Source organism: Poecilia mexicana, unplaced genomic scaffold, assembly GCF_051168715.1.
Source record: "Poecilia mexicana isolate PSO_F unplaced genomic scaffold, ASM5116871v1 scaffold_9, whole genome shotgun sequence".
In the NCBI taxonomy this organism is placed as follows: Eukaryota; Metazoa; Chordata; class Actinopteri; order Cyprinodontiformes; family Poeciliidae; genus Poecilia; species Poecilia mexicana.
In genome coordinates, this window is record NW_028263378.1 from 85,810 (window position 1) to 110,376 (window position 24,567).

General features: G+C 43.1%; 1 protein-coding gene across 1 annotated transcript; it reads right to left on the reverse strand.

Annotated features, from left to right (window-relative positions):
• Positions 1-1,181: 1,181 nt before the first annotated feature.
• On the reverse strand, positions 1,182-24,061 carry LOC106905800 (formin-binding protein 1-like). The gene is made up of 17 exons (XM_088008507.1): positions 23,761-24,061; positions 22,132-22,247; positions 22,004-22,054; positions 21,286-21,433; positions 21,081-21,143; positions 20,009-20,104; positions 19,903-19,917; positions 19,682-19,810; positions 15,862-16,008; positions 15,607-15,783; positions 15,220-15,411; positions 12,884-12,898; positions 12,693-12,802; positions 3,972-4,104; positions 3,719-3,864; positions 3,503-3,639; positions 1,182-2,370 (listed from the first exon to the last, which is right to left on the reverse strand). Exons 1-17 carry the CDS (start codon positions 24,055-24,057, stop codon positions 2,201-2,203), a joined length of 2,142 nt encoding a protein of 713 aa, XP_087864633.1. The 5' UTR covers positions 24,058-24,061; the 3' UTR covers positions 1,182-2,200.
• Positions 24,062-24,567: the final 506 nt, after the last annotated feature.

Sequence of the window (24,567 nt, forward strand, 5' to 3'; positions counted from 1 at the left end):
TTTTGTTTTTACAATGCCATGTATATTATTCTGAGAGTCTTTTTCTTGGTAGTCTTATATATAGGAAAAAATAAGATTAAATAATTTAATCTATCAATGTGGAAATTTTCCTTCGACTCAAACGATAAATCATATTCATGAATCACATTATCAACAATTTGTGAATACAGTAAAAACACTTAGCACGCTGAAGGTAAATGTTATCATTTAGTTTGGTTAAGAATAATTATTGCACCATCAATAAATGTCTAATAAATGTTCTTATTACCAGAGGAAAACAGCAACACCTTCATGAGCTCAGAGGGTCAAACTGATGAATAAAGAGGATGGATGGACGCTCTCTGCTGAAATATTCCTGCCATCTTTCATGTTCTTTCAGCAAACAGTTGAGACAGAGATGGTTTTGGTTTCACCACCATTTACCTGCTGTTATACCTGACATTTAATATCCTTCAAATATTGTCTGTTAGTCTGAAGCTCATGTGACCAAACCAAAAAAAAAGATGAAAAGTTAAAACTCTTGTTAAAATGTTTAGTTTTAACATTTTAACTCAACAACCTCTACCTAACTAGAGGTTACACACAACCTCAAGTCGGGTAACCCCCAGGTCTTCTTAAAAGGTAGAGTCTCTGAGAACAGTTCTTAAAGACACAGTCAGTGTTTTCAGCAAAGTTGAGCTGACTGTCCAGGAACGACTCGAGGTATTTAAAATTTACCACAGTTTCAGCAGGTTGGCCATCAAGTGAAACTGGAACCACTTCCAGTTCTTGTTTATCTCATTTAATTAGCTCTACTTCTTTAAGAAAATGAAAAGGTATGTTCTTTTGTGGGGGAATTTATATTTTACTGTTCCAGTAATGCCAGAATTAATAATAAGTAATAAAGATGTTGTGGTATTCTGATTTAGTAATGTAATTAGATTAGTTGTGTTGCTGCATGAAAATAAAGATAATAAGGAACAAATAATAATTAAACTAGAGTCACTGAATCAAAACCAAAACCCAAAACAACCGAAGATCCTAACAGAAAAAGGAGAGTAGAGTCTGCCAGTAAACCAAAGACACAAAAAACAGAGAAACCACGACAAACTTATGAAAATATAATAATAACCACTCTTTAATTTTAATCTCTGCAGGAACCTTGCACAGCTTTTCCTACTTAAGACAGCAAACACAAGAGTTCAGCTCAGAGTGGACTTTATTTTGAAAGTTGTACATACAGGAAGTTACAAATGGCGTGCTCATAAGACTAATAAAAAAAACAATCGGTTAATAACTTGTCAGTTTGATAATTATTAAATCAAAACATTCACATTTCACACTTAATATATTCAATAATCATTGACTAAAGGGCGGAGCCTATGTGCCCCGCCCCCTCTCCATGGGCGTGGTTAATATTTGTGTTGGTGGGGTTCATATTTACAGAAGAAACTGAATGTTTTGAATTCACACCTGCTGTGACGTCAGCACAGCAATGACATCACAGCATGAAAGCTTGCTTCATTTCCTGTTAAAATCACATCCTGTTTTTTCTGGTTTCTCCTCCAGATTCTTCACAAGCAGCACATTTCACACAGTTAATCAGAGGTCAATGAAAATCAGTCCTGAAGGCTGACTGGTCAGTCAGAGGCTTCTGTTCATCGTAAGTTAATCATCTGAACACTGATTGGGTGAAATATCCAAAGAGTAATTCTGTCCAATCAGAAGCTGCCACTTCCTGTTGCAAGATGTCCTGACAGGCTGACAGATGAGCTAAACGAGACGACTGGTCTGTGCAAATCCTGCCAGACAAAGAGACAGACATGTTGGAGTGAGACAGACATGTTGGAGTGAGACAGACATGTTGGAGTGAGACAGACATGTTGGAGTGAGACAGACATGTTGGAGTGAGACAGACATGAGACAGGAAGTGACGAGTTTTCTGACCTTCAGGAAACTCGTCACTTCTGGTGGGATCCAAACTGTACAACCTTCGTTGTTGTTTCATGAAACCATTTAAGCTTCAGGCTCCATATAAAGGAACTCTGCATTTTAAACCGGGTTTACCTTGGCAACAGGAACCGGGCCGTTCCTAGAACCAATGCCGGTTTGGACCAGGACAAAGATCTTCCTGGGAAATTAATCATTTAATATGTTTGCTAGCTCCTCTGACTGAGTTGACCTTTAACCTTTGACCTCCAGCATGAAGAACCGTCCCAGGTCACTCGGTACCTTTGGCGCTGCCGTCCAGAAACACCTTGATGTAGGACGTGGGGACGTATCCCTCCTCCTCCAGGTTCCTGCGGACTCTGGTCCAGCCGTCTCCTTTGTCCTCCTCCACCACAGACAGCAGCTCTCCCTCCACCATCGACAGCGTTCCTTCGTTCTGACCTGCAGGACGAGTCAGAACAAACTAGAACCACCTGACGGAGGGCAGGGCCCATCAAAAGCTTCCTGTATGGTTATCTTAGGGTGAAACTCAATCAAATCATGATGGTGATGATGATGGTGATGATGATGATGATGGTGATGACGATGATGCTGATGCTGATTGAAAATTAGAGGTTGCATTTACTGGTGTGAATATTCAGAACACTGTGGTGAGTCGGTCAGAACTCCAAAGAACGCAGAGTCGTACGCTAGGTGATTCAACTCGTACTTGCCGTTTATTTAGGTAATCGTGTGTGGTTCTAGAAAATAAACAACAGTACAGAGTCAGTGTCTGAATAAACTGACTGAAGTAACATCAGACACATTGCATAACTGCACTATCAATGATTATAAACATCACATTTCTACATATACACGACGCAATATCCACTGTGTATAACTCTTTTAAGTGTGCACGTGAACAGAGCATGCTCTTAATTAAGGGTAAAACTAAAATACTCTGCTAAATAAACAATATTATTAATATTTACCATCACTTTACTTGTATTTCCACGCACACACATCAAGGAAGGTAACAATAAACGGCAAACGGCAAGTTAAATAAACAAATGCGAACATAAACTATACTCCTTTACACTCTACCCCTTTTTTCTCTCTTTCTTCGTCTGCATGCTGCAGCTGCTCTAAGCCCCGCCCCTTAAAGGCTCAGCATGGCAGTTTGTTATACAGTCTTTTCCACAGTGATCATGATAGATGATGATGATGATGATGATGGTGATGATGGTGGTGATGATGACGATGATGCTGATGGTGATCATGATAGATGATGGTGATCATGATAGATGATGATGATGATGGTGATGATGGTGGTGATGATGGTGGTGATGATGATGATAGATGATGATGATCATGATAGATGATGATGATGGTGGTGATGATGACGATGATGGTGATGGTGATCATGATAGATGATGGTGATGATGATGCTGATGGTGATGATGGTGGTGATGATGATGATCACCACCATCAGCATCATCGTGCTTAATGATGACGGTGATAGATGATGATGATGATGATGATGATGATGATGATGATGATGATAGCGACAACCCGGTCCAAACTGAGGCGGTACCTTGGAACGGGTACAGAGACTTGCAGGTTCCGATACTCGGTAGCGGTTCTTCATCATCGAAGTCATCGTCAAACTCGGAGCTGCGCGACTTGAAGGTGATTTCGGCTGCCTGGTCCTCGGTGTAGCTGCCGTCGGGGCTGAAAGGAGAGCACAGTTCAGCCTGGGCCGGTCCAGAACCGAGGCAGAGCGGGTCTGTGGATAATCGGTTCTGATCACCTCTCTCTGCTGGCAGGACTGCGGTTGTTCAGCTGCTTGAGGCTGCTGCTTCCTGGCGTTGTTGCCTGAGAGTTTAACCCGCAACCTCCGCTCTGCCTCCTGCCGCCATGATCAGACAGACCACCGTCCGCCTCTGAGAGCCACACCTGGACCCAGAAACACGGCAGAACCCGGTTAGTACCAGAGTAAATTCAGAGAACCGAAGGAATATATTCAGAGTAATCTTGCGGTCCTCTCTCTCTGCTCCGCCCACCTGGTTCCTCCTCAGCTCCTCCTCCAGTCTCTGGAGGTTCAGCTTCACTTCCTCCAATCGAGGCTCCAAACTTCTGGCGTCGCCCATCTGAGGACTTCGTTCATAAACCTCCCTCATCTTCAGCAGAGCATCTCTAAAACACAGAACAGTCCAAGCAGTCTAGCAGAACCAGAACCTTCCCCAATACAAGCTGTAGTAGTGATAGCAATTAAGAAAGTGATAACTAGTCTTAGTTATCTAAGTATGACTAAGTATGACTAGTTATACTAGTTGAGATCTAGTCGACTTGCTGCTCTGGCTTTTCATGTTGAGTCGACGGGTCGCAGTTACATGACAAAATGATAAGGAACTATGTGAGTTTGTCAGCTACACAGCAAATTCAAGTGTTTGATTTCCAGTGTAAGTGTTGTATGTTAATTCAACAACATGAGTGTTAGTTTCCCTAAAGAGTTCCAAAGAGTTAAATAAAAAGCAGTCCAGTCCAAACAGCTCATCCCACACTTGTAACATATTTGTGACATCACACCAGGGGAGGAGGGTGAAGGACGCAGCAGGCCCCTGGCCTGGACGTACAGGGGCCCAGATGGGAGGCAGAACATGCCTTCAGGGACCCATTTTTTTATCACATAAAAAAAAAGAACTGAAAAAGCAGAGACCTGTTGAAAACAAGTTACCATACCCCAGTAGATTATATAGCAGGGTGCCCCATTATTGACTCATCGTTGCTAAAAACTTACCAGACTGACTGATTTTAGTGACATAGTGGGTGTAAAATATTGAATAAAATGTTGTGCCACATGATTGGCTTTATTTTCACTCTTATATTTAATTTTATGATACTCAAAACTACAAATGAATCGTCCTTATTGTCTCCAGGTGCATTCTGGGTAAAACTTGTCACCAACGTCGTCATCAGTCACTTGGCAACAAAATGCAAACTAGCTACAGCATTTCTACGGACAAGTTAACATGTTTTGAATTTGTGTTGTTTCATCGTTAGTGACCAGTAGCCTGATGTTTCTGTTATTCTCTTGGTTTGTTGTACTTCATGTCAGATGGACTTCAAAATGACAGAGTCGCTCTTTGTGGTGATGAAACTTGTTAGCTCCGCTGTTGCAGGCATGTCTATGCTGTAAGGTTAAATAGGGTATATGCCACGAGAGGTGGTGACGTATTTCCGTTTGAATTTATTCCACATAGATTGGTTCCGGGTCCTGCTTGCTCCTATAGTTCTTGGCCGAAGCTGCAAGATCTGTACCATGAAAAAGACGCAAAACTTAAAATATCTGTGAGCTGCTGGTTCAACAACTGAGTTTTGTGGTGTGCCGTTGTTTCCAGTAATTAGTCGGTACCATCCAGTGCTTAGTTTTTTCATTTTCCAGCTGATATCAAGGCGACAGCGGGCTGTAGCCAAAACTTAGCCACTACAGCTAACACGCGGTTTGTAGCTGCCTGCTATTTCAAAGCTTGAGGATATTGAAGATCCAGCGTCAGAAATGGGAAGATGGGGGATTTAAAGAGAGTTGTACGTGGTTCGTTTAGTGGAATAATTTGTTGGAGGAAAATAATGCCGGAGGAAATCCACTGCAACGGGAACAGGCTGAGGACAGAGGCAGCGGTTCGGCACAAGGTAAGTCAATACGTGTGTTGATGCGTTTATATTATATGGAGTATGAAATTATTTTTAGGCAACTCCTTAGTTTTTGTTTATGTGACAATTATATAAAATACATTTAACATGCAGTCGGAGCGATACCGAGCACGGTAATTTAAAAACAGCCGAGAGCAGCAATGCTCCAAACCACACAAGAAGTCAGTCAGATTAAGGTCCAAAACCTTCGCTTTACAGCCGTTTAAGTGGCACCGACCCACATAAAAAACCCACAGAACAAATGGTGCAAATCACGTCTTTCCCGAATCCCGAATATATGATTATCTACTTTTGCTGTTTCATCATTATTATCCACGTTAGAGTGATTTTTTTCCACTTGGCTGCTATAATCTGTTCTTGCATTAGACAAAGTAATTTCTCTTTTTTTCCCTCTGAGATTCTGCTTAGAAAATGAGGTTATGAAGTTACATCCTCCTGCTGCTTTTTGTTTTTAAAATGGTTAACAGTTACTGTGGGCACATCCAGCAAGGACCAAGTGAAAAACTCCATCTCTAACACAGAGTGACCTGCGCACCGGAAGCAGGCTATGTGGATAAAAATGCGGAAGTGCTAAAACGGAAGTCCGTGGCATATACCCCATTATCATGAGCTTTATTATTTGGGCCCGGTCTTGTTGCGGTCTTGACGCCGTCTTGTTCCGCTGCTACGTCACATGTTTGCCTGAGGAGCGGAGGCAGCAGAATGGCGTCTTGTCTGGAGCTTTTTATAACAAGGCAAGTTCCATGTTAATGTGTCCCCCACAAAGTGTGGTCACATTTGTTAGATTAAATTGTGAGTTTAGTTTAGGATTTGACCTTGTTTTGAAATTTTGGAGCAATGTCACGCAATAACACAAATGCGCCGCTAGATGGCAGAAGCGAGCCCTTACGGGACTGACCGTGCGACATTTCGGTGTCGAGGAAGTTCCCCTCCATTCGGATGAGAGCTACCAGCATAGACATAATATAGAATAGACCCTCATGGACCGCTCTCGCCTATTGTCGCTGACGAGATTTAGGGCGGTGTTCTGTCAGATAGCCCTACGCTGTCAGGATAGCATACATGCAGTCAGTACGCATACCCGCGCATGCGCATTAAGAAGTCCGACCGTCAGTGGAGTTGTCAGTTCAGCATACGCAGCAAGTTATGACGAAAATAAGTCATTAAATTGTCTATAATATGATATAATATGATAACTACATAGATATAGATGCGTTGTCGTGGTTTCAAAGTATATTTAAAGCAGGTCTGGTTGCCGCTGCAGTCAACTACAACACACCGTGTAAAAACTCATTAATCTACTTAACCCCTAAGTCAGAATGCCATACAACTGTTCATAACAAAGTGTATAATGATCTACGTCATGATTCTATGTTGCTGATTAAATAAAATCATATGGTAATGACAGCTTATACATGTCTGAGCTAAGCGTAGGACTATCTGACAACGTATGCTGATCTGACAGAACAGCGGCCATCTTGGAGCGGTCCACCACTCCACTCAGCGTTATGTGTTTAGCAGCACAATGACGTATCAGCGCATTTAATCGATCATAACACACTTTTCTGTTACTGCCACCATCCTGCAACTTTCAGATGCATCCCTGCTTCAACACACCTGAATCAAATGACTGGCTCGTTATCAGGCCTTTGTAGAGCTGATCCCGGTCTGTTGGAGTAAGGATACTTCTAAAACTTGCAGGATGGTGGCTCTCGAGGACTGGACTTGGCCACAACCATATTCAAACATCTATCAAAGCTACATTTATAAACAATTGTATTATTTAAGTATGTTTTTAATACATAGTTCATCATATTTAAATATGCTTAGTGGCTATAACAATAGAATAGGAATGGAATATTCTGATATCGATGTATGAAGAGCATATTACAAAGCACACAGCCGTTCATAATTTATTTAATACATTATTTAGTAATATCAATACATATTTTATATAACTATACAAACACTAATAAATAATGATTAATACTGAATAATATATATTGGATAAATGTTTATATGTATGTATGTATATGTCATGTTTCTGGCCCGTCTGCCTGCTATGTTTGTCCCCGCAGTTCCCACCTCTCATCAAGCTCATCTGGTTCACCTGCATGCTGAGTGCAATCAGGCTCATGTTTCCCACCTGTGCACAGCAGTTATATTCAGCTCTCAGGCAGGCAGACGGTGCCAGATTTTTGAAAGCCTCAGAGTGAGTAGATATCCAGCATTTCTTCCTGACCTGACCCCTTTCTGAACACTTTTCTGCCCCTCGGATTTGCCTGCCTTGTCTAGCCCACGTCGGATTCTCCACTGGCTTCTGTTTTCTGGACACGACCCTGTTTCTGTCCTCTGACCTCTGTCTCCTGCCTCGCCCTTTGGATTTTGTCTGCTAGAAGTTGCCTGAACGTGCTGGACCCTTTTTCTGTGCCCTGACCACCGCTCTCTGCCTGACCCTCTGACTAGTTTTACTCTGTCCTGCCTGCTCCTAGCTCCGTCCCTCCCTGGAGCTGCCACTGGTTGCCAGCCTTTGTGCTACCTGGACCACTCATCCTCCACAAACGCTAAGTAGAGGTTCCTGTTCCTTTGCTGGTGGCTGCCTGTCCCTTACCCCGAACTTCAATAAAGAACTTATTATTTTGTACTTTGTGTCTGACTGAAATTTCGGGTCCTCAGTTCTGATCATTACAGTATATAGATAATCATATATATGTTTTCCAGCCGAGGATTTCTAGCTTCAGAGATTCAGCAGCTGAGATTGAGTCCACAATTCGATGTGAGCTGGTGGAAATGTTGTCATTTGCTTGGCTCAGATTCTACCAAAAAATCAGAACTACAAACTCGTATAACCTGCAGCCCTAACTCCTGTCACTGATGTGAATTTGGTCGCTACAACCCATAGATAATCAGATAAACAGATGGTGATTCCCAGGTACGCCAATAATCAAGTGCCAAAAATGTGATACACACTTTTTTTCACATCAGCAAGCAATTCCTTCCTGATGTTTAACATATAATAGGGAAAAAGACTGATTTCAACATCCTTAGTGATTCTAACTCTGCCAAACACACAAATGCTCGTTTTAGTAATTTGCGCAAATGCACCATTCATTAATGAAAGTTAGTCGTTTATTTTATATTTGGTGAGTTGGAACCATGTCTCATTTATTTTTGTCAAAAAAGGTTTTTTATGAATATAGTTTTTGTTTGATTTGTATTTCATTTCTCATAATCACTGTAGAAAACTTGCCGTTTTAGACCCCTTGTAGCTCAATGTTGCCCTGAGGCAACAAACCCAAATCCGGTTCCGGGAGATGTCAGGGTCTGATTTTATGATTGATATGTAATTAGGAACCAACAAGCTCCCAAAGAATGCAGGAAAATACATTATGTATCTGAAAAAAATATATATATATATTGTGTGGGCAAAAAAATCCTGTAAAGCACATATGTGCAACCTCAGTTAAAATTGGTCTTATAGGTGTTCCTGTGTCATCCTGAAGTCAGAAAAGTACCTGGTAAGGTATTGTTTATGTAATCTGAAAGATTTGTTAAATGTCAAATGTCAGCAATTTTGATTGAGGCAGCACATATGTGGTTTACAGAATGTTTTACCAACATAAAATGTTTTAATTTATTTTCAGATACATGATTTCCTTTAGTGTTATGACAACAGATCCAATATCTGTTTCATTCCCTAGACCTTTCAAAATAAAACTAAATTGTACAATAAAAATGCCTAAACAAATATCAATCGTCCTAACTAAATTTTATAAAATACAAACAAACCATCTTACAAATAACTTAAATATTTCCTATTTATGGCTCTAACATTTAGCAAATCAATTAACACAAAGTTTTACATTTTTAAAGCCGCAGGAGAGAAACATGAATCAAACATAAACCGGAGGTCCGCTTTTATTTTGAAAAGCCTGCCAGGGGTCCAATCAGAAACTGAAATTTTAAGATAACTTCCGTTGCAATCAAACTCTGTCAGAGAGTTTGATAGTACGTGTAAGAGAGTTTGTAGGTTTTGGCCTATGGGGCCTCTCATAAATAAGCTCTCGGTTAGCTGCTCAGAGGATTTTCTCAGATGGTACGTGAAGAATGTGTATGTTTTATATAGCCGTCTGTAATGTGCAGTAATTTACAAGTCCTGATATAGTAATAAGTTGATGTTGTGTTATAGAAGAACTAGTAGAAGTGTGAATGTATGGTCATAATTTTTCAAAGTTGTATAATGACTTTATTATTATAACCTGGAATAAATTCGGATGAGAGCTACCAGCACAGCAACACCGTCTCCTGTGGCTCACTCGTTGTTTTCCTGTTAAAACAGGTTATTTGCATCTGCTTGCCTGTCCCTCCACCTGGGACCTGCAACATTAAAATGATCATGTTTTTGACTATTTTTTTATGGAGGTATTATTTTTTCATTTACGCAAGAGTATCGATTCATATAGATAGTTCGCTTAACGTACGTTTATTTGTTTGGATATCACGGTATATCAGGGCTGTGTAATATCGATTTTGCGATATATATCAATATTTTCTTTCCTAGAAAGAAATCGATATTCATCCACAAGTATCATAACATCCAACTGTCACCTTGCTCACTCACTGCTTGGTTCGCCAGGAGAGTGATTAGGTCATCAGGCTTAGAGTGATTCCTTAAGATGTTAAGTGTCAAGATTAAAAAGGTATCAAACTATTCAGAGCAGGTGCTTGGTGCACTTTATTTATTTTACAAATGCATGTAAGCTACAGTTTGTACTGTTTCAATTAAAAGAAACATGTTTTCTCACCACTTCTTTGATTCATTTTGTCCAGCTGTTGACTTTAAGTCTGTGTCCATGTCCAACCAGAGCCAGGTATTGTGTAGTTGGTGCTTTTAATAAGTTTTCAGTTAAATTAATTCAATCCAACTCTATAACAGTCACAAAATGTCACCAAAATCACTATGTCCCTCTAAAATCTTTCAGAAAATCGCAAAAGTGTATTGAATTGTACCATTTGCTGAATATCGCAATATATATCGTATTGTGAGATTATTGTATCACTACAGCCCTACGGTATATATGACTATTTATTATCTTAACCAAACATTAAAAAATGTCAGGAAAACCTGGAGGCCATTTGAGTTAACATTATTTAGCTGCAGTGTCATTTTCTTTAAGTTTTTGGCTGTAGACTGCAAAACGGGGGAGTGGCTGTGCTGGACTGTTGGCTTGATCTATGACACAGGTGTCAAACTCCAGTCCTGGAGGACCACTGTCCTGCAACATTTAGATGTGCCGCTGCTGCACCACACCTGAATACAATAATTAGGTGATTAGCAGGACTCTGGAGAACTTATCTACACAATGAGGAGGCAGTTGAGCCATTTGACTCTGGTGTTTTGTACCTGTGGCACATCTAAAATCTGCCAAAATGTTTTTTCTTTGTTAGTGTGTCATGTTGGTGACTGAAGCCTGTTATGATGACTCCAACACATTTCTTCAGACAAGTTGGCACGACTTTTAATGCTGTCCAAAAATTTTTCTATAAGCTGACTAATTTCTTTATTAATTATTTAATGACTTTTTTATGCTTTATCTTGTAAACTGGGTGGGCAGAGTAATTTGAATGAATATGATGGTGACACACACAGGTGAGTCTGATTAGTTCACACTTTTTAAAATATTTATTTATTATCCTAATGTTTCTGCTATATTTCCTGTTTTTCCTTCCAGGCTGGAAGTCTTCCTCCTTCATGTTGGCGAAAACAAAAGCGGCACCAAAGACACTTCACCATCAGTGATCACAAGACCATCCATGGTCGCTTCCAATGAACTTTCAAAGCTTCACCTTCAGTGTAAAGTACCATGAATGTATGACCTTTGTTGTATATTGCTGTCAGTGATGTTTGATGTTTTGAAATAAAAGTAGATTATATACTGCAACTGGTGCTGGTGTTTTTGTAGATTCAAGTGGCATCTAATGTCTCTTAAAATGAATTTGGGGATTATTGATGGTCAGTAGTTTCTGAAAAAAAAAGGTTTTAATTGCTCTAGTGGCTTTTATTTGGTAGTAAATTGACAAAAAAGTAGTTAATGAGAGAAGGGGAAGACCGGGAAGCGAACCCACGACAGCCATATTGAAAACTAAAGCCTCCAATGTGGGTTGTGCTTAACCCCTGCTCCACCACAGCATATCCTGCCAGTAGTATTTTAAAACTCAGATTTCTATGTTAATATATACTTTACACCATTCTGTGTTAGATTAACACATTTATAGTGTTAAGTTTTGACAAAATACACTAGTGTTGAGTAAGTCAACACTGATGTGTGTTTAATTTCACCACTGTGAGTGTTGATTCAACTATATCACAAATAACACTATCAAAAGTGTAACTTCTACACCATCCAAAGCGGACCGATACAGACACTTTCAAAGTGTTGAATTTAACTCTTGTAGGAGTTGATGGAACACTTCTAAATCTGCTGTGTGGTGTGAAACGTATAAAAATATAAAATAATTTACCAGTAAAAGTTCTGCAGACTCCAGTCAAGGTTTCCAGAATAAATGACTTTATATTTAATAAATTACTTCATGAAAATATAAAATAACTGAACGCCAGCCAAGGCTTCCAGAATGAGGCGTGTCATGGCAGAGCGGCTCTAGACCTCGGCGGTCCCGGTTCCTTGCAGGATGCCCCCCACCGTTTATCAGCTGGTTTCTGCTCATAAAATCGTTTCTATGGCGTCACAGCGACTAGTCGACTCGACTTTTATCAGGTTGGCCTCGACTGTTGTTGAACCGCCAGTTTTACCCAGAGTTGAAACTCAGACCAACAATTAATGTTTCAGTGAAACAGAAGCTTCAGTTTTATTGAATATTGTGTTCATATAATTATTTGCCTTTTACCAAAGACTTTACTCTGAGTCATTTCTTGGATGGCTACTTTTTATTTTTACTTGAGAAAAATATATTGAAATAGTACATCTCTGACTGGAGTACTATGAATTAGTAAGTCCCGTTTGTACCTATGTTGCCTCCTGGAGTCATGTGACCGAGACGCTGTGTGTTACCTTTGCTCTCTCTCTCTCTGGATCTCCTGGTTGATGCTGTTTATTCGGCCCAGAAGCTTCTTGCGTCTCTGCTCAGGAGGAAGCTGGCTGCCGTCAGTTACACTGGAGCCCTGAGCGGAGCAGGAGCATCCATTAGGAAATGCAGCAGAGCTTTGAAACAGCAGGATTTAATTGACCAGTGACACACTGACCAGCTTTAGGGACAGCTGTCCAATCAGGAGAGCATGAAAGAAGCAAAACAAATGAGTTAAACGCTCTGATTTAGCAGAAACATCACAGCTCAGAGAGCGGACAAGCTCTCCGAGTTTCCATATATACATACAAACAGCTATCAGCCTGACACAATGCAGGACATCATTAACGGACTGTTGGGCAGGCTGGTCATAGCCCAGTACTCCCAGTACTCCCAGTGACCAGTGGGGTTTTAAACCTGAGGTTCAGTTCAGTAAAGATGCTTCTCTGGGGGAGAGACATGATCAAAACCCGGGAGGGACAAAACTCTCAGGAACAGGTGAGGGTCAGTGGCGGAGCCAGAAGGGGGGCCGGGGGGGCCAGTGTCCCCCCTGTCATCTGATTGGTCCCCCCTGATGATTGACATGTAACAGCACCAGGTCGTTCCTGTACATTATTCAGAATCATTCTAAGCCAACCTGATGTCTAAAGAAGAAAAACAATAATAAATATATGAAAAGAAAATGTATAAAACTTTATACAAGTCCATGTGATGACATATATAAATAGATTTATACCAGCCTCCTTTATACTTGTACTCATAAAAACAAGCTGACATTGATCTCCTGGATGTTCCAGTTGTGATGCGCTGTGGTGCAACTCAAAGGCTAAAGCCCTTCATACCTGGTGATGGTAGAACACCACGAAGTTATTTACTGATAATCCGCAAAAAAAAGAAAGAAAAGAAACCGAAGAGGGCCGACAATGTTGGGAGCAGAGGTGGCGCTAGAGTTTTTTCGTTATCCGTCAAAGAAAAAAATCATTTTATTTCCAATTTGTAGTCAAACAAAACATTTAGTATTTCTCTTGAAATCAGGTAACATTTCACGAAATGACGTGATTAGAAGAGGCAGAACTCTGATCGTTTCCTGATCCCGCATCACTTCCTTCGGCCTGCGGGAGAAAAACCCAGCAGGAGCGGATCAGCTGCTGGTCGCTCCAGAGCCTCTGGTCCGTTAAAGCGTCCAGATCAGAGATGATTCTCTGACAGAGATTGTTGTTAGTATGATTAATAATGAGCTCCGCGATGTTCTCTGTGCGTAAAGTTGAAACTGCTGCGCACCAAGTGTCAGCTTGATCACAGTCTGGACAGAACCAGCGGACTGCTCTGTTCTTATCAAGACCAGGGTGAGGAGGGAATCTGACATATTAACTCAGTCAAGTTTTTACTGGTTTTGTTTTAAAAACACCATTAATGTAAGCAGTGTAACTATATACTTTATATTTGGAGCATTTATTGTCCAGCGCACTGCGCTGGTTTCTGCCCGACGGATCTGCACTTTAATTTCTTTCCTCCCTCAGCAGTCAGCTGCTGTTCCTTAAACTACAATAAGTAGATCAACACAACTAGATCACACATTCTCTTTAGGTTTTCTCTGTGTGCTGCAAACTCATTAAATGTAAACTCATTAGAAGCCCGAGCCTTCATCAGGCAAATAATTCTGGTCCGACCAGAACTATTTTTACCTGTCAAATTACATGTCAAAACATATTAACAGACTATTTAGCCCCATTAATATGCGGTTTAATTAATATTCACCTAATTGAATCCAGATCCCATCACACATAAAGCAGATAAATGCATCTAACTTTTTCTCCGTAGTGACACAAACCACTGACTGAGGCTCCAATAATTTACAACAAATGAAATTAAGCGACTCCACTTAAATTACCATTAATTCACCCGCTGCGGTCTGAATGCACAGCTTCACAAATTCTTCCTGGTCGCATCTGCAGAGAAATCTGCGCCGGTTCATCAGTCAGTTGGATCTGTCTGAACTAAACTGAACAATTGAACTCTGTGAGATTGTTTTTTTACTCTGTGCGCGGTTCAGGTGTGTTTTTGCCAGGATTTTTTATTTTTTTTTGCATGGTTTCGCTTCTCCAAAACGGACAGATGTTTCGTCCGCCGCTCTCCTGGGTGCGGGACGGTAACATCTTCACCTCCATTTGTTAAAACCACCGTGAAGTTTAATTCTTCACAGCGGCGGAGCCGCGTCCACATTGGTTGTGCAGCGGACTGCGCATGGATCTAATTAACTTCTGCACCTTTATTTATTTCCTCAAAATAAACTGCTGGCTCCTCAGTTTAGACAATAAATGGATTAAAACAACGTTGCATCTTCTAGTTTTCTCTGTTCTGCACTGGAGGCTGGAGTTAAAGGCGCCATTTCAACTAAAGGTTTGCAATGAGCTTCCTGACCAAGATGTCCGGTCATCACTCTTCAACACGCTGCCAGCTCCGGTCAGGAGGACGTGTCTGTGTGTGTCTGTGTGGGGGTGTGTGTGTGTGTACCCCTCTCTTCAGGCTTCGGAGACACTGCTTCCTGGTTCTGGACCCAGAGCTCATGAGGTCACTAAGCCGTTGTGTGATTGGCTCTCTGGACCCTGTGGGCGGGGACTGGGAGGAGTTAATTGCCTCTCCAGGTGAAGGTGAGGTCGGGGGCGGGGGTGGTGGTTGCCTTGGCGACGATAGGAGATGCAGCAGCTGCAGTGAGACACAAAAGCTTCAGTTCAGGCAAGCAGGTGGGCCCCCCCACAGGGTGCCCCCCCCCACAGGATGGCTCCCAAGGGAACATGTTTAACCCTTTCATTCTCATGTTTTGGTAGAAACCTTCAGGATCTCCCAGAGGAACCGACCAGGTCCAAAGGTGTGTGTGTGTGTGTGTGGGCGGGGGGTCACCTTGTTTTTCCGTAGGAATGGCCACAACTTCCTGCTGTGTTTTCGCCCCTCAGCCCGGTTGTCAAGGTAACTGGATTCAGAGATGCTCCGCCTCATGTTGGCGCTGTAATCTTCAAATTCAACATCGCCTGGAGGGTCGAAGCCGGATTTATACACCTCCACCACATGACCGGTGTCCTGCACACACACACACACACACAGATGATGATCCATGGCTCAGCTGCAGCTCTAAAAGCCTCCAGCTGTGGGCCTCACCTTCCTGGGCTGGATGCTTTCAGCGGCGTCCATCATGGCGTCCAGACAGCGGCTCGCCGCAGGAAGGACCTTCCGCTCCGACTCCGCCGCCGAACGCATCGCCTCGGCGATCCGCTCGATGCGACGCTCCTCCATGTCCTGAATGCGCTGCAACGACCAGACAGAGTCAATCTATGAGCAGAAGATCTATCAAACACTGAATCTATTACACACAGATCTATAGACCTGAGAGGGTAGAATCTATTACGATAGATCTGCTAAATTCAGTCAGAAACAAAGTGACACATCTAATAACTTTCTGTGTTGTTTGAGACTTTTATGGCAACAACGCTCTGCAGGTCAGAGGTCATCTGCAGGTCAGAGGTCATCTGCAGGTCAGAGATTTAGAAATCTCAAATGACAGACAATAGAGCTCCTAACCCACCCTGTTCCTTAGGACCATACGATTTTTATAGTTTTATTCTTGCTCTTTTACCTCCACACAAGACATGTTTAATCAAATGTTCATACCTTTTAAAAATATCAAGTGGAATTGTAATAGGAAGCATCATAAACTCATTTTTATAACGTTAATCTTACCCCATAGTGTTAGTTTTATCTTCTCCCACTTTTCAAAGTTTGTTTTAATTTTTGAGAGCACCGGATAAAAACTTAGTGAAGGTAACGCTTCCAACTCCCTACTGAGCCTAATCCCAAGATACTTCATGCCTTCAGGTACCCATTTGATTTTAAAACCTTTGACCATGTGCCAATGACATAAAGAGGATAATGGATGGCTTCAGATTTAGCCCAATTTATTGGCTACCCTGAAACCGTCGAATCCATCTGTCCATTAGGTGCAGATGGACAGGTGTTATATGTCGTTTGCATATAAAAGCAGGTTTTGTCCTTATTTATCTAAATGTTCGCTGCCAAAGTTTCAGTAAACATGATGAATAACGACCCTGATGGTCCCACGTGATAAAAAGGATGAGATGCCACTAGTTATGACAGCAGCCTTTGGTTCCTTATTCAGTATTTTGACCCATTTAATAAAAAATGGTCTAAATCCAAAATTGGACAGAGCTGAGAAGAGAAAGCTCCATCCCACTTTATGTAACGTTTGTCTGCATCGAAGCAGGCGGCGGCGACTGGCTCAGCCACGTCAGGTTAACAGTTTTCTAATGTTATCAGAAGGGGAGCAGGTTTTCATAAAGCCTGTCTGATTCTGATAACACTAAGAAGGACTTGCTGTAAGCGCACAGCCAGAACCTTGGTTAATATTTTACAGCCTACATTTAATAAACTAACTGGTCTATAATCTGCCGGGTCCCTATTGGTTTTTGGAATCAAGGATATCAGAGCTTCATTAAAAGTAGGAGGCAGCTGTCCTCTCTCAAAAATCTCTTGATAGACTTTTTGTAACACTGGAAGAATATCTATATGCTCCTTGCAGTATTCTGATGGAAAACCATCACAACCGGGGGATTTCCCCACCTTCATCCCTGAAATTGCCTTCCTCATCTCCTCTTCAGTAATTGGTGCTTCCAACCACTCTGCATGCTGCTGGGTTAGTCCCTAACCCCTGTGGTTTGTCTCGTTAAACACTGAGGACGTATCTAATGTTTGTCTTTGCTGAGGTTACTAAAGTATCTCCTTGTTTAATGGCAGTGATCGTGCTCAAAAACCCGTTTTTAACTTGTCTTGCTATTAATTTGCCCGTTTTCTCTCCTCCCTCATAGAATGAAGTTTTTAACCTAAACAGAGAATATTCTACTTTTTTGTTATAAATTTAATTTAACTGAAACTTAAGCCCACAAATATCTTGATAAAGTAAATCATCATAACACCTAGCCAAATTGTTTTCTTTAAGTTTGATTTCTCTTTCCAATTTACAAATTTTACATAAACTCTGTTTTTTCTTCCATATGACCCCTCAGGAAGGCCTTACAGGCAGACTCAACATGCTCTGTACTGCCAGCATTGATTTAAAAGCGTATCTCAGCTGTTCTTTAAAGGGTTTGTCCTGTAAGATCAAGACATTCATTCTCCATCTCAAGCCTTTTCTATTTCAGTCCTAATGGTAGCTGCTTGGTCAGTGAGTGCAATAGTTTTAATATCACAGCTCCGCACATTATTATTTTAAAATTAAAAACAGATCGATCCTAGAATAGGATTTATGACAATGAGAATAAAATGTGTACTCTCTTTTAGACGGATTGATTAACCTCCAAACATCGACTAGACCCAAATCTTCCTTTAACATATGAACTGCATCCCTTCCTTTAGAGCCAAGAGGACATTTTCATGTGCTTTTATCAAGATTAGGATCCATAGCTTCATTCAAATCCCCTGCTAATATTGTTTGTCCTTCCATATCTCCCAATTCACTATTTATCTTATAAAAGTTTATTTTATAAAAGTTAGGCTCCTCCTTATTGGCTGCATATATGCAGCAGAGTTTGACCTTTACCCCTTCCATCGATGCTTCAACACAAACTATTCTTCCCTCTGTATCTTTAGCTGGTTTTATCAATGATAACTGAATATTTATCTTAATAAGAATAATTACACCGAGCATTTGAGTGAGAGCTATGAAAAATACGTCCTACCCAACCGTCTTAAACTTGGACTCTTCCCCCTCATTTCGGTGAGTTTCTTGGAGAAATATTATATCGGCTTGATTTGTCTTTAAATAAGACAATATTTTGCGCCTTTTGGATGGATTTCCACATCCAAGATGTGAATTTTATATACTTCCTAGTCATTACAGATTATAGATTGATACACGTTTTAACCCTGTAACAAAACCCTTTGAGCAGATACATCTATCCCCCTGCCCCCTGATCCCCAACCTACTCTGAGTCACCCATCCAAAATGAAAACTATTTACATTCCCGTCATGAAAACGAAAAAAAAAACTACATGAAAAATAAAAAACAACTTAAAACCTACTCTATTGGTGCTGTCTGCAGCAGCTGAAGAGAAAAAAGGGATAACCAGGATAAAAAACCTTATGAGGTCCGTGGACTCTGCAAAGACAAGAAAATTCTTCTGATTCTGAATCTTAGAAGAACCGGCATCGGGGCTCGGTTCGGGTCGGGTAACGGTGCGAAGGCCCGGTGGGCTCGTTCAATCTCAAACTCGGCGTCATCACGAACTCCAAGCCCCTCGGTTAGCATCTTCTGAACACAGCTCAAGTGTCCCATCAGTACCGATAGCCTCTTTCAACCCAATAACTCACATTATCCCTCTTACTGTGATTTTCGAGAACCTGTGTGCGGTCCAACATGGCTTCCATTAGCTGGCTGTCCTCCAAGCGGGCGATGCGTGTTTCAGCCTCTGTTAGCCTTTCTTGCATTGCAGCCACCGCTGTATTCAATTCCGACGTCGTCTGCTTTATTGTGGAGACATCAGCAGCTACGCTTTATAGCATGTTGCTCATTTTAACCTCTTCCGAGAACAAACTCGTCAGATTAGGAGGAGGAGGTGTTTCTCCCGTTCTTCCTCATGTGGAGGGCTGCTGCGGTCGACACTCGGCCTGTTTCATTGGGGCCATTGCAGGATTAAAGTACTTTTTTTTTTTTTAGAAAAAGGAGTCCATAAGCCTTCACTGCTACCTCACTTAGGGAGAACAATACCAAATAAGAGCCCCTTGTATATGTACAGTCATCTAATTGCATGTTGGGACGGAGAGCCTCAGCCAGCTGCCATCTTGTTCGCCCGCCCATGTGACCCCCTCATTGAGTCACTTTTAATAAAACCTTCTCTTAAGAAATGGTGCAGGAGTTAAATGCAGCTGGTTTCCTCTTACTCTAATGTTCACGCCCCAGTCCCTCACCTGGTATATAACTGGAACCAGTGTGCGGTAGTGCTGGTGCTGGTCCTGGTTGAACTGGTTCAGACTGGTCACATACTCCTTCCTGGACTCCTCAGCAGCTTGTTGCTTCTGCTGAGCCGCTTGTCGAGCCTGAAGTCAGAAAACACCAACTTCAGCTTTTGAAACATTAATTTCATTTCAGAAATACGACTAATGTAGATCGGAGAGGAAGATGGCCCGACCTTCAGAGAGCAGCGCTGAGGCAAAACACACAGAGAGACATCAGGTCAGGAAAGGAGAAACTAAACTGACTGCTCTGAACTGGAGCAGGTAAAGTGTGAGTAAAACCTTTTCTCCATCCGCCTTGTTGTCCAGGTCGATCCTGTCTGAGACGTGCTGAGCGCGCTCCGCCTCCTTGCAGTCTCGCTCAAACCGACGCTTACTCTGAAAAACACCCAAAACGTGGAAACGGCTTCAACCTTTCAGACGTGGGAACCGTTTCCCTGATGTGTGGCTGTAAAAGCTACCATAACAAAAACACCCACCAACATGGCCGCCATACAGCCAGCATGTTACTGAGGGTCTCCAATGGGTCCCAATGATATGCTAACGCTCTGCAGCATATGAGCCACTAGGGGGCGTGCTCTCCACATGAGGAGCAAAGACCTCATGTGCAACTGATCTCCCCAAAGCTTCGCCTGGCGAATCACCTGCTGACACTCTGGAACCTGCAGCAGCTTTGCTGGGCCAGACGCTGCAGAGCATCAACAGTTAACGCTGTGACGCCTAACCCTACATTATGATGTCACCAGGAGACTGGGAACCATCCAATCACTGAACAGAAGCTTAGACCAATCAGTGTGTGGATGAGCCAAAACTTTCTTCAGTTGAACAGAAATAGAGCTGAAGTTATTATCTTTGGAGCTAAAGAGGAACAATCTAGAGTCACATATCTAGAGTCAGTTACTGTTCTTCCAGCTTCCAGAAAACTGCAAAACAGCCGAAACCCTGAGTTCCTTTCAGGCTAAAACCAGCTGGTTGGAGTTGCTATGGAAACATAATCAATGAAACATTGATCAATAATATGATGTGTAACAACAACCAAATGTAAAGCTTCAGTTGCATAGAGCCACGCCTCTGCGTGGCTACAGCGGCGTGGGAGGAGCTACAGCGGCGTGGGAGGAGCTACAGCGGCGTGGGAGGAGCTACAGCGGCGTGGTGTGTTTTATTTTGCTTCACATCTACAGCAGACACAGGGAGAGCTGCAGCTCATCCAGCTCTATCTCTCTGTTGCTATGGTTACGCAAAAAAAAAACCCTGACGTGAGCCAATCTAGATTATATATATCTATAAATATCAAAAAGCAAGATGGAGTCAAACTGTGAAAACTGAATGAACTGATGGGTCAAAGATCACTTACAGACTCAAGCTGCTTCCAGGAGCTTTCTATGTGTTGCTGAGCACGGCGGCCATCTTGGAAATGCTGAAACGAGAAAAATGTGTTGGAATGAGAAACGCCTACAGGGTTCCTCTGGCCATGAATGGGCCCCTGCTCCATGATCAGAGAGGCTCCTGTTGACCTCCGACCTCTCCTGGTGTGGCCCCTGGACCCCAGCCTGGCTCACCGTCTTCCTCTCGGCCTTCAGCTCCTGCGTGTAGCGCGTCAGGTCGCAGGCGATCTGCGTGTGCAGGCAGTCGGCCAGATCTTCTCTCTGAGCCGCCATGTCGTTCAGCTGCTGCAGCGTCGCCGCAAACGCCACACACCAGGTGAACCTGAACGAGCCAATCAGAGCACAGAGTCCACTTCTGAATGACCTCTGACCTCCACAGCCCAGCAGGGTACCTATGTCTAACATGACAGCGCCGACATCAATGTGAGAACATCATCCAACATTCATCCATCCATCCATCCATCAAACATCCATCCAACATTCATCCATCCATCCATCCATCAAACATCCATCCAACATTCATCCATCCATCCATCCATCAAACATCCATCCATCCATCCATCCATCAAACATCCATCCATCCATCCATCTTCCATCCATCTAACATCCATCCAACATTCATCCATCCATCCATCCATCCAACATCCATCCATCCATCCATCTTCCATCCATCTAACATCCATCCAACATTCATCCATCCATCCATCCATCAAACATCCATCCAACATTCATCCATCCATCCATCCAACATTCATCCATCCATCCATCCATCAAACATCCATCCAACATTCATCCATCCATCCATCCATCAAACATCCATCCATCCATCCATCCATCAAACATCCATCCACCCATCCATCCATCATCCATCATGTTAGGGTTAGCCACTGACCTGCTGTCGTCTTCTCTGCTCCTCTTCAGGTGGAACTTCTTGGACAGGCTCCTGCAGATGGACGGGGACAGCAATGGGTCGGTGAAGACGCTGAGGGCCCGGTGAATGTGGCGTGCAGGTGAACCTACCTGATCTGCTTGGCGTAGCTCAGCTCGATGTCGGCCCGCTCCTTGACGAACTTGGTGTATCGCTCCAAGAAGTCGATCCCCCAGTTGGTGTGTTTCTCCAGGTTATCAAACTGGTCCTAGAACAGCAGAAGAACAATGGTTACTGGTTCACCTGCCGTCTCACAGCTCAACGCTGCCGCAGTCATCTGACGCCATCCAGGTGAGCAGCCAGTCCTCCTAACCCTGGAGCGCCTGCTGCCCCAATGGCCTGGATGGATGGCTGTGTGTGGGGACCCACTGGTCCTCACAGGACCGAAGGCTAATCCCCAGGAGCACCAGTAGGGGGTCAGAGGTTTGGGCTGGGGTACGAATCCCCACAAAGATAACCTGAAAAATGAAAAACACGTGTGTGTGTGTGTGTGTGTGTGTGTGTGTGTGTGTGTGTGTGTGTGTGTGTGTGTGTGTGTGTGGGCCTGCCGGTGCAACTATATAACTAGTCTGCCTTCCTTCAGTCTCATGATGACCTTTAACCCCAACCCTTCAGTATCTGGCTGCCTTCCTCAAGGTTCGGTCTCCATGATGAGCTTCTCGGTGTCTCTCTGCTTCACCTGTAGATTCGGTATCAGCTGATCTATAGGTGTATTGATCTATAGGCCTGTAGATCTGAATGCAGCTGGTTTTGGTTCCAGTCTGCAGGACCGGATCTATATGCTCTATTCTATGCTGTAAATACAAAAGACAAACAGACCTGACATTGAAGTTAAATTCTTTTGACTAACACAAAAAACATTAAAATGGAGGAAATTTGTTGCCATCCATCCTCTGATGTCATCAAGTCAGTCCAGAGTGCAACCATTTTGTTTTAAAGGGAAGTAGATTTGATAGTCATCCACATATAATTGAAGCTGCGCAGGAAGCTTTCAGAGTCAGAACGCAGCAGGGAACCTGAGGGTAACCCAAACCCCCCCGATCCCCTAAACCCCATCATTATTATAAAGGCTGTGCAAGTCAGCACCATCAGAAATATTTTTGCTTTTGTGGTTTTCTCAACCCTTTGATAGCGATGCTAACGCTCTCTCGGTAAGTCAGAGGATTTCCACAGTTTGTTCTTTCTCGTTTGATCTGAATCTTTGGGGTCAGCAGAACCAGAACCGCCGGTTCATGTAGGCAGCAGATCAACGTTTTACTTTCTAGTATCAGGGAACTGCAGAAGCTTTGCTGTAATCTGGTTGGCGCGGCGCTCAAATGGTGACATTAACTTTTAAATCATGTTCCTCTGATTTGATCTCCTTCCAGCAGCAGGAGGGGAACAGCGCCTCCACCTGGCGGGGAGGAGGAGCAACAGGAACAGGTGTGTTCAGCTTCAGTTGCTGATGGTCAGCCTCTGAGCCCAGAGCAGCAAACAGCCGCTGCTGCCCGGGGTTTTGTCTTGCAGGCTCCCTGCTGGCATGGAAACTGCAGTCAGGTGCAGGACAGAGCTTCCAGATTATTGATTATTGATCAGGAGATATTTAATCCCCTAAGCCCGCAGCGCTCCGCATCCTCCATGATGCTGCAGAGCCAGACGCTGTCGTCACCCGCCGTGTTGCTATGGCAGACAGAGGCGCGAGGGCCGCTGCCACGCGCTCAGGTGAGGACATGCACACCTACCCACAGCTCGGTGCCCCAGTTGCAGCTCATGGTTCCGATCTGCAGCAGCTCCGCCTCCCGGTACCGAACCTCGTTCAGCGCGACCTGCTGCTGCTGCTGCCGGCTGCGGCGCGCATCCTCCGGACGGAGCGGACCGTCTCCCCGCGCGGCTGTCCGTGGACCCGTCTCGCTGTCCGTGGACCCGTCTCGGTCTCGCGCGCGTCCTCTCAGTGGACTCTTTGTCGTCACAGAGGGATGCTGAGGCTCGGTGTGGACAAATTCACTTGTTTCAGTGTGGCGCATGCGCAGTGACGTCATTGGTGGGGCGAACCACATGAGACTCCCATGCATATCTACTCAGCTGAGTTCTGTGCAGTTCACGTCAAAGGTCTCCAGGGGTCAAGGGTCAACACCAGTCATTCATTCCAAGTCATCAGTCAGAAACAAGAAACCCGCAGAGTTATTTCCTCATCCTGACCAGCAGGGGGCGAAAAGGGGAGGGGAAAAAATCAACCCTTTAACAAGGAGAAACCTCCAGCAGAACCGGAACCAGAACCGGGTTCATTTATCAGCAGCTAGACCGACTGGAGAAAAACACAGAATACTGATCCAGGAGCTACTAGTCTAATGTTAATAAACTAAACCATTAGTTTATTAACATTAATAAACTATAGCAGCTATTAAACTTTAACTAACTCACATTTCAGGGTTTTTACATTTTATTGCTGATTAATATTTCAGTTTTTCATGTTTTCATTCTCTGTCAGTGGAGAATCATAACAGCTTTAAAATGATAATCTGATTTATTGATTTGATCTGAATCTGAGC

Coding starts and splice junctions, on each gene's coding strand:
- LOC106905800 (XM_088008507.1), bottom strand. CDS start 24,057: ATGACGTCACTGCGCATGCGCCACACTGAAACAAGTGAATTTGTCCAC. Junction 15,412..15,606: donor CATTCCTACGGAAAAACAAG/GTGACCCCCCGC, acceptor GTCTCACTGCAG/CTGCTGCATCTCCTATCGTC. Junction 2,371..3,502: donor GTCTCTGTACCCGTTCCAAG/GTACCGCCTCAG, acceptor CTCGTCCTGCAG/GTCAGAACGAAGGAACGCTG.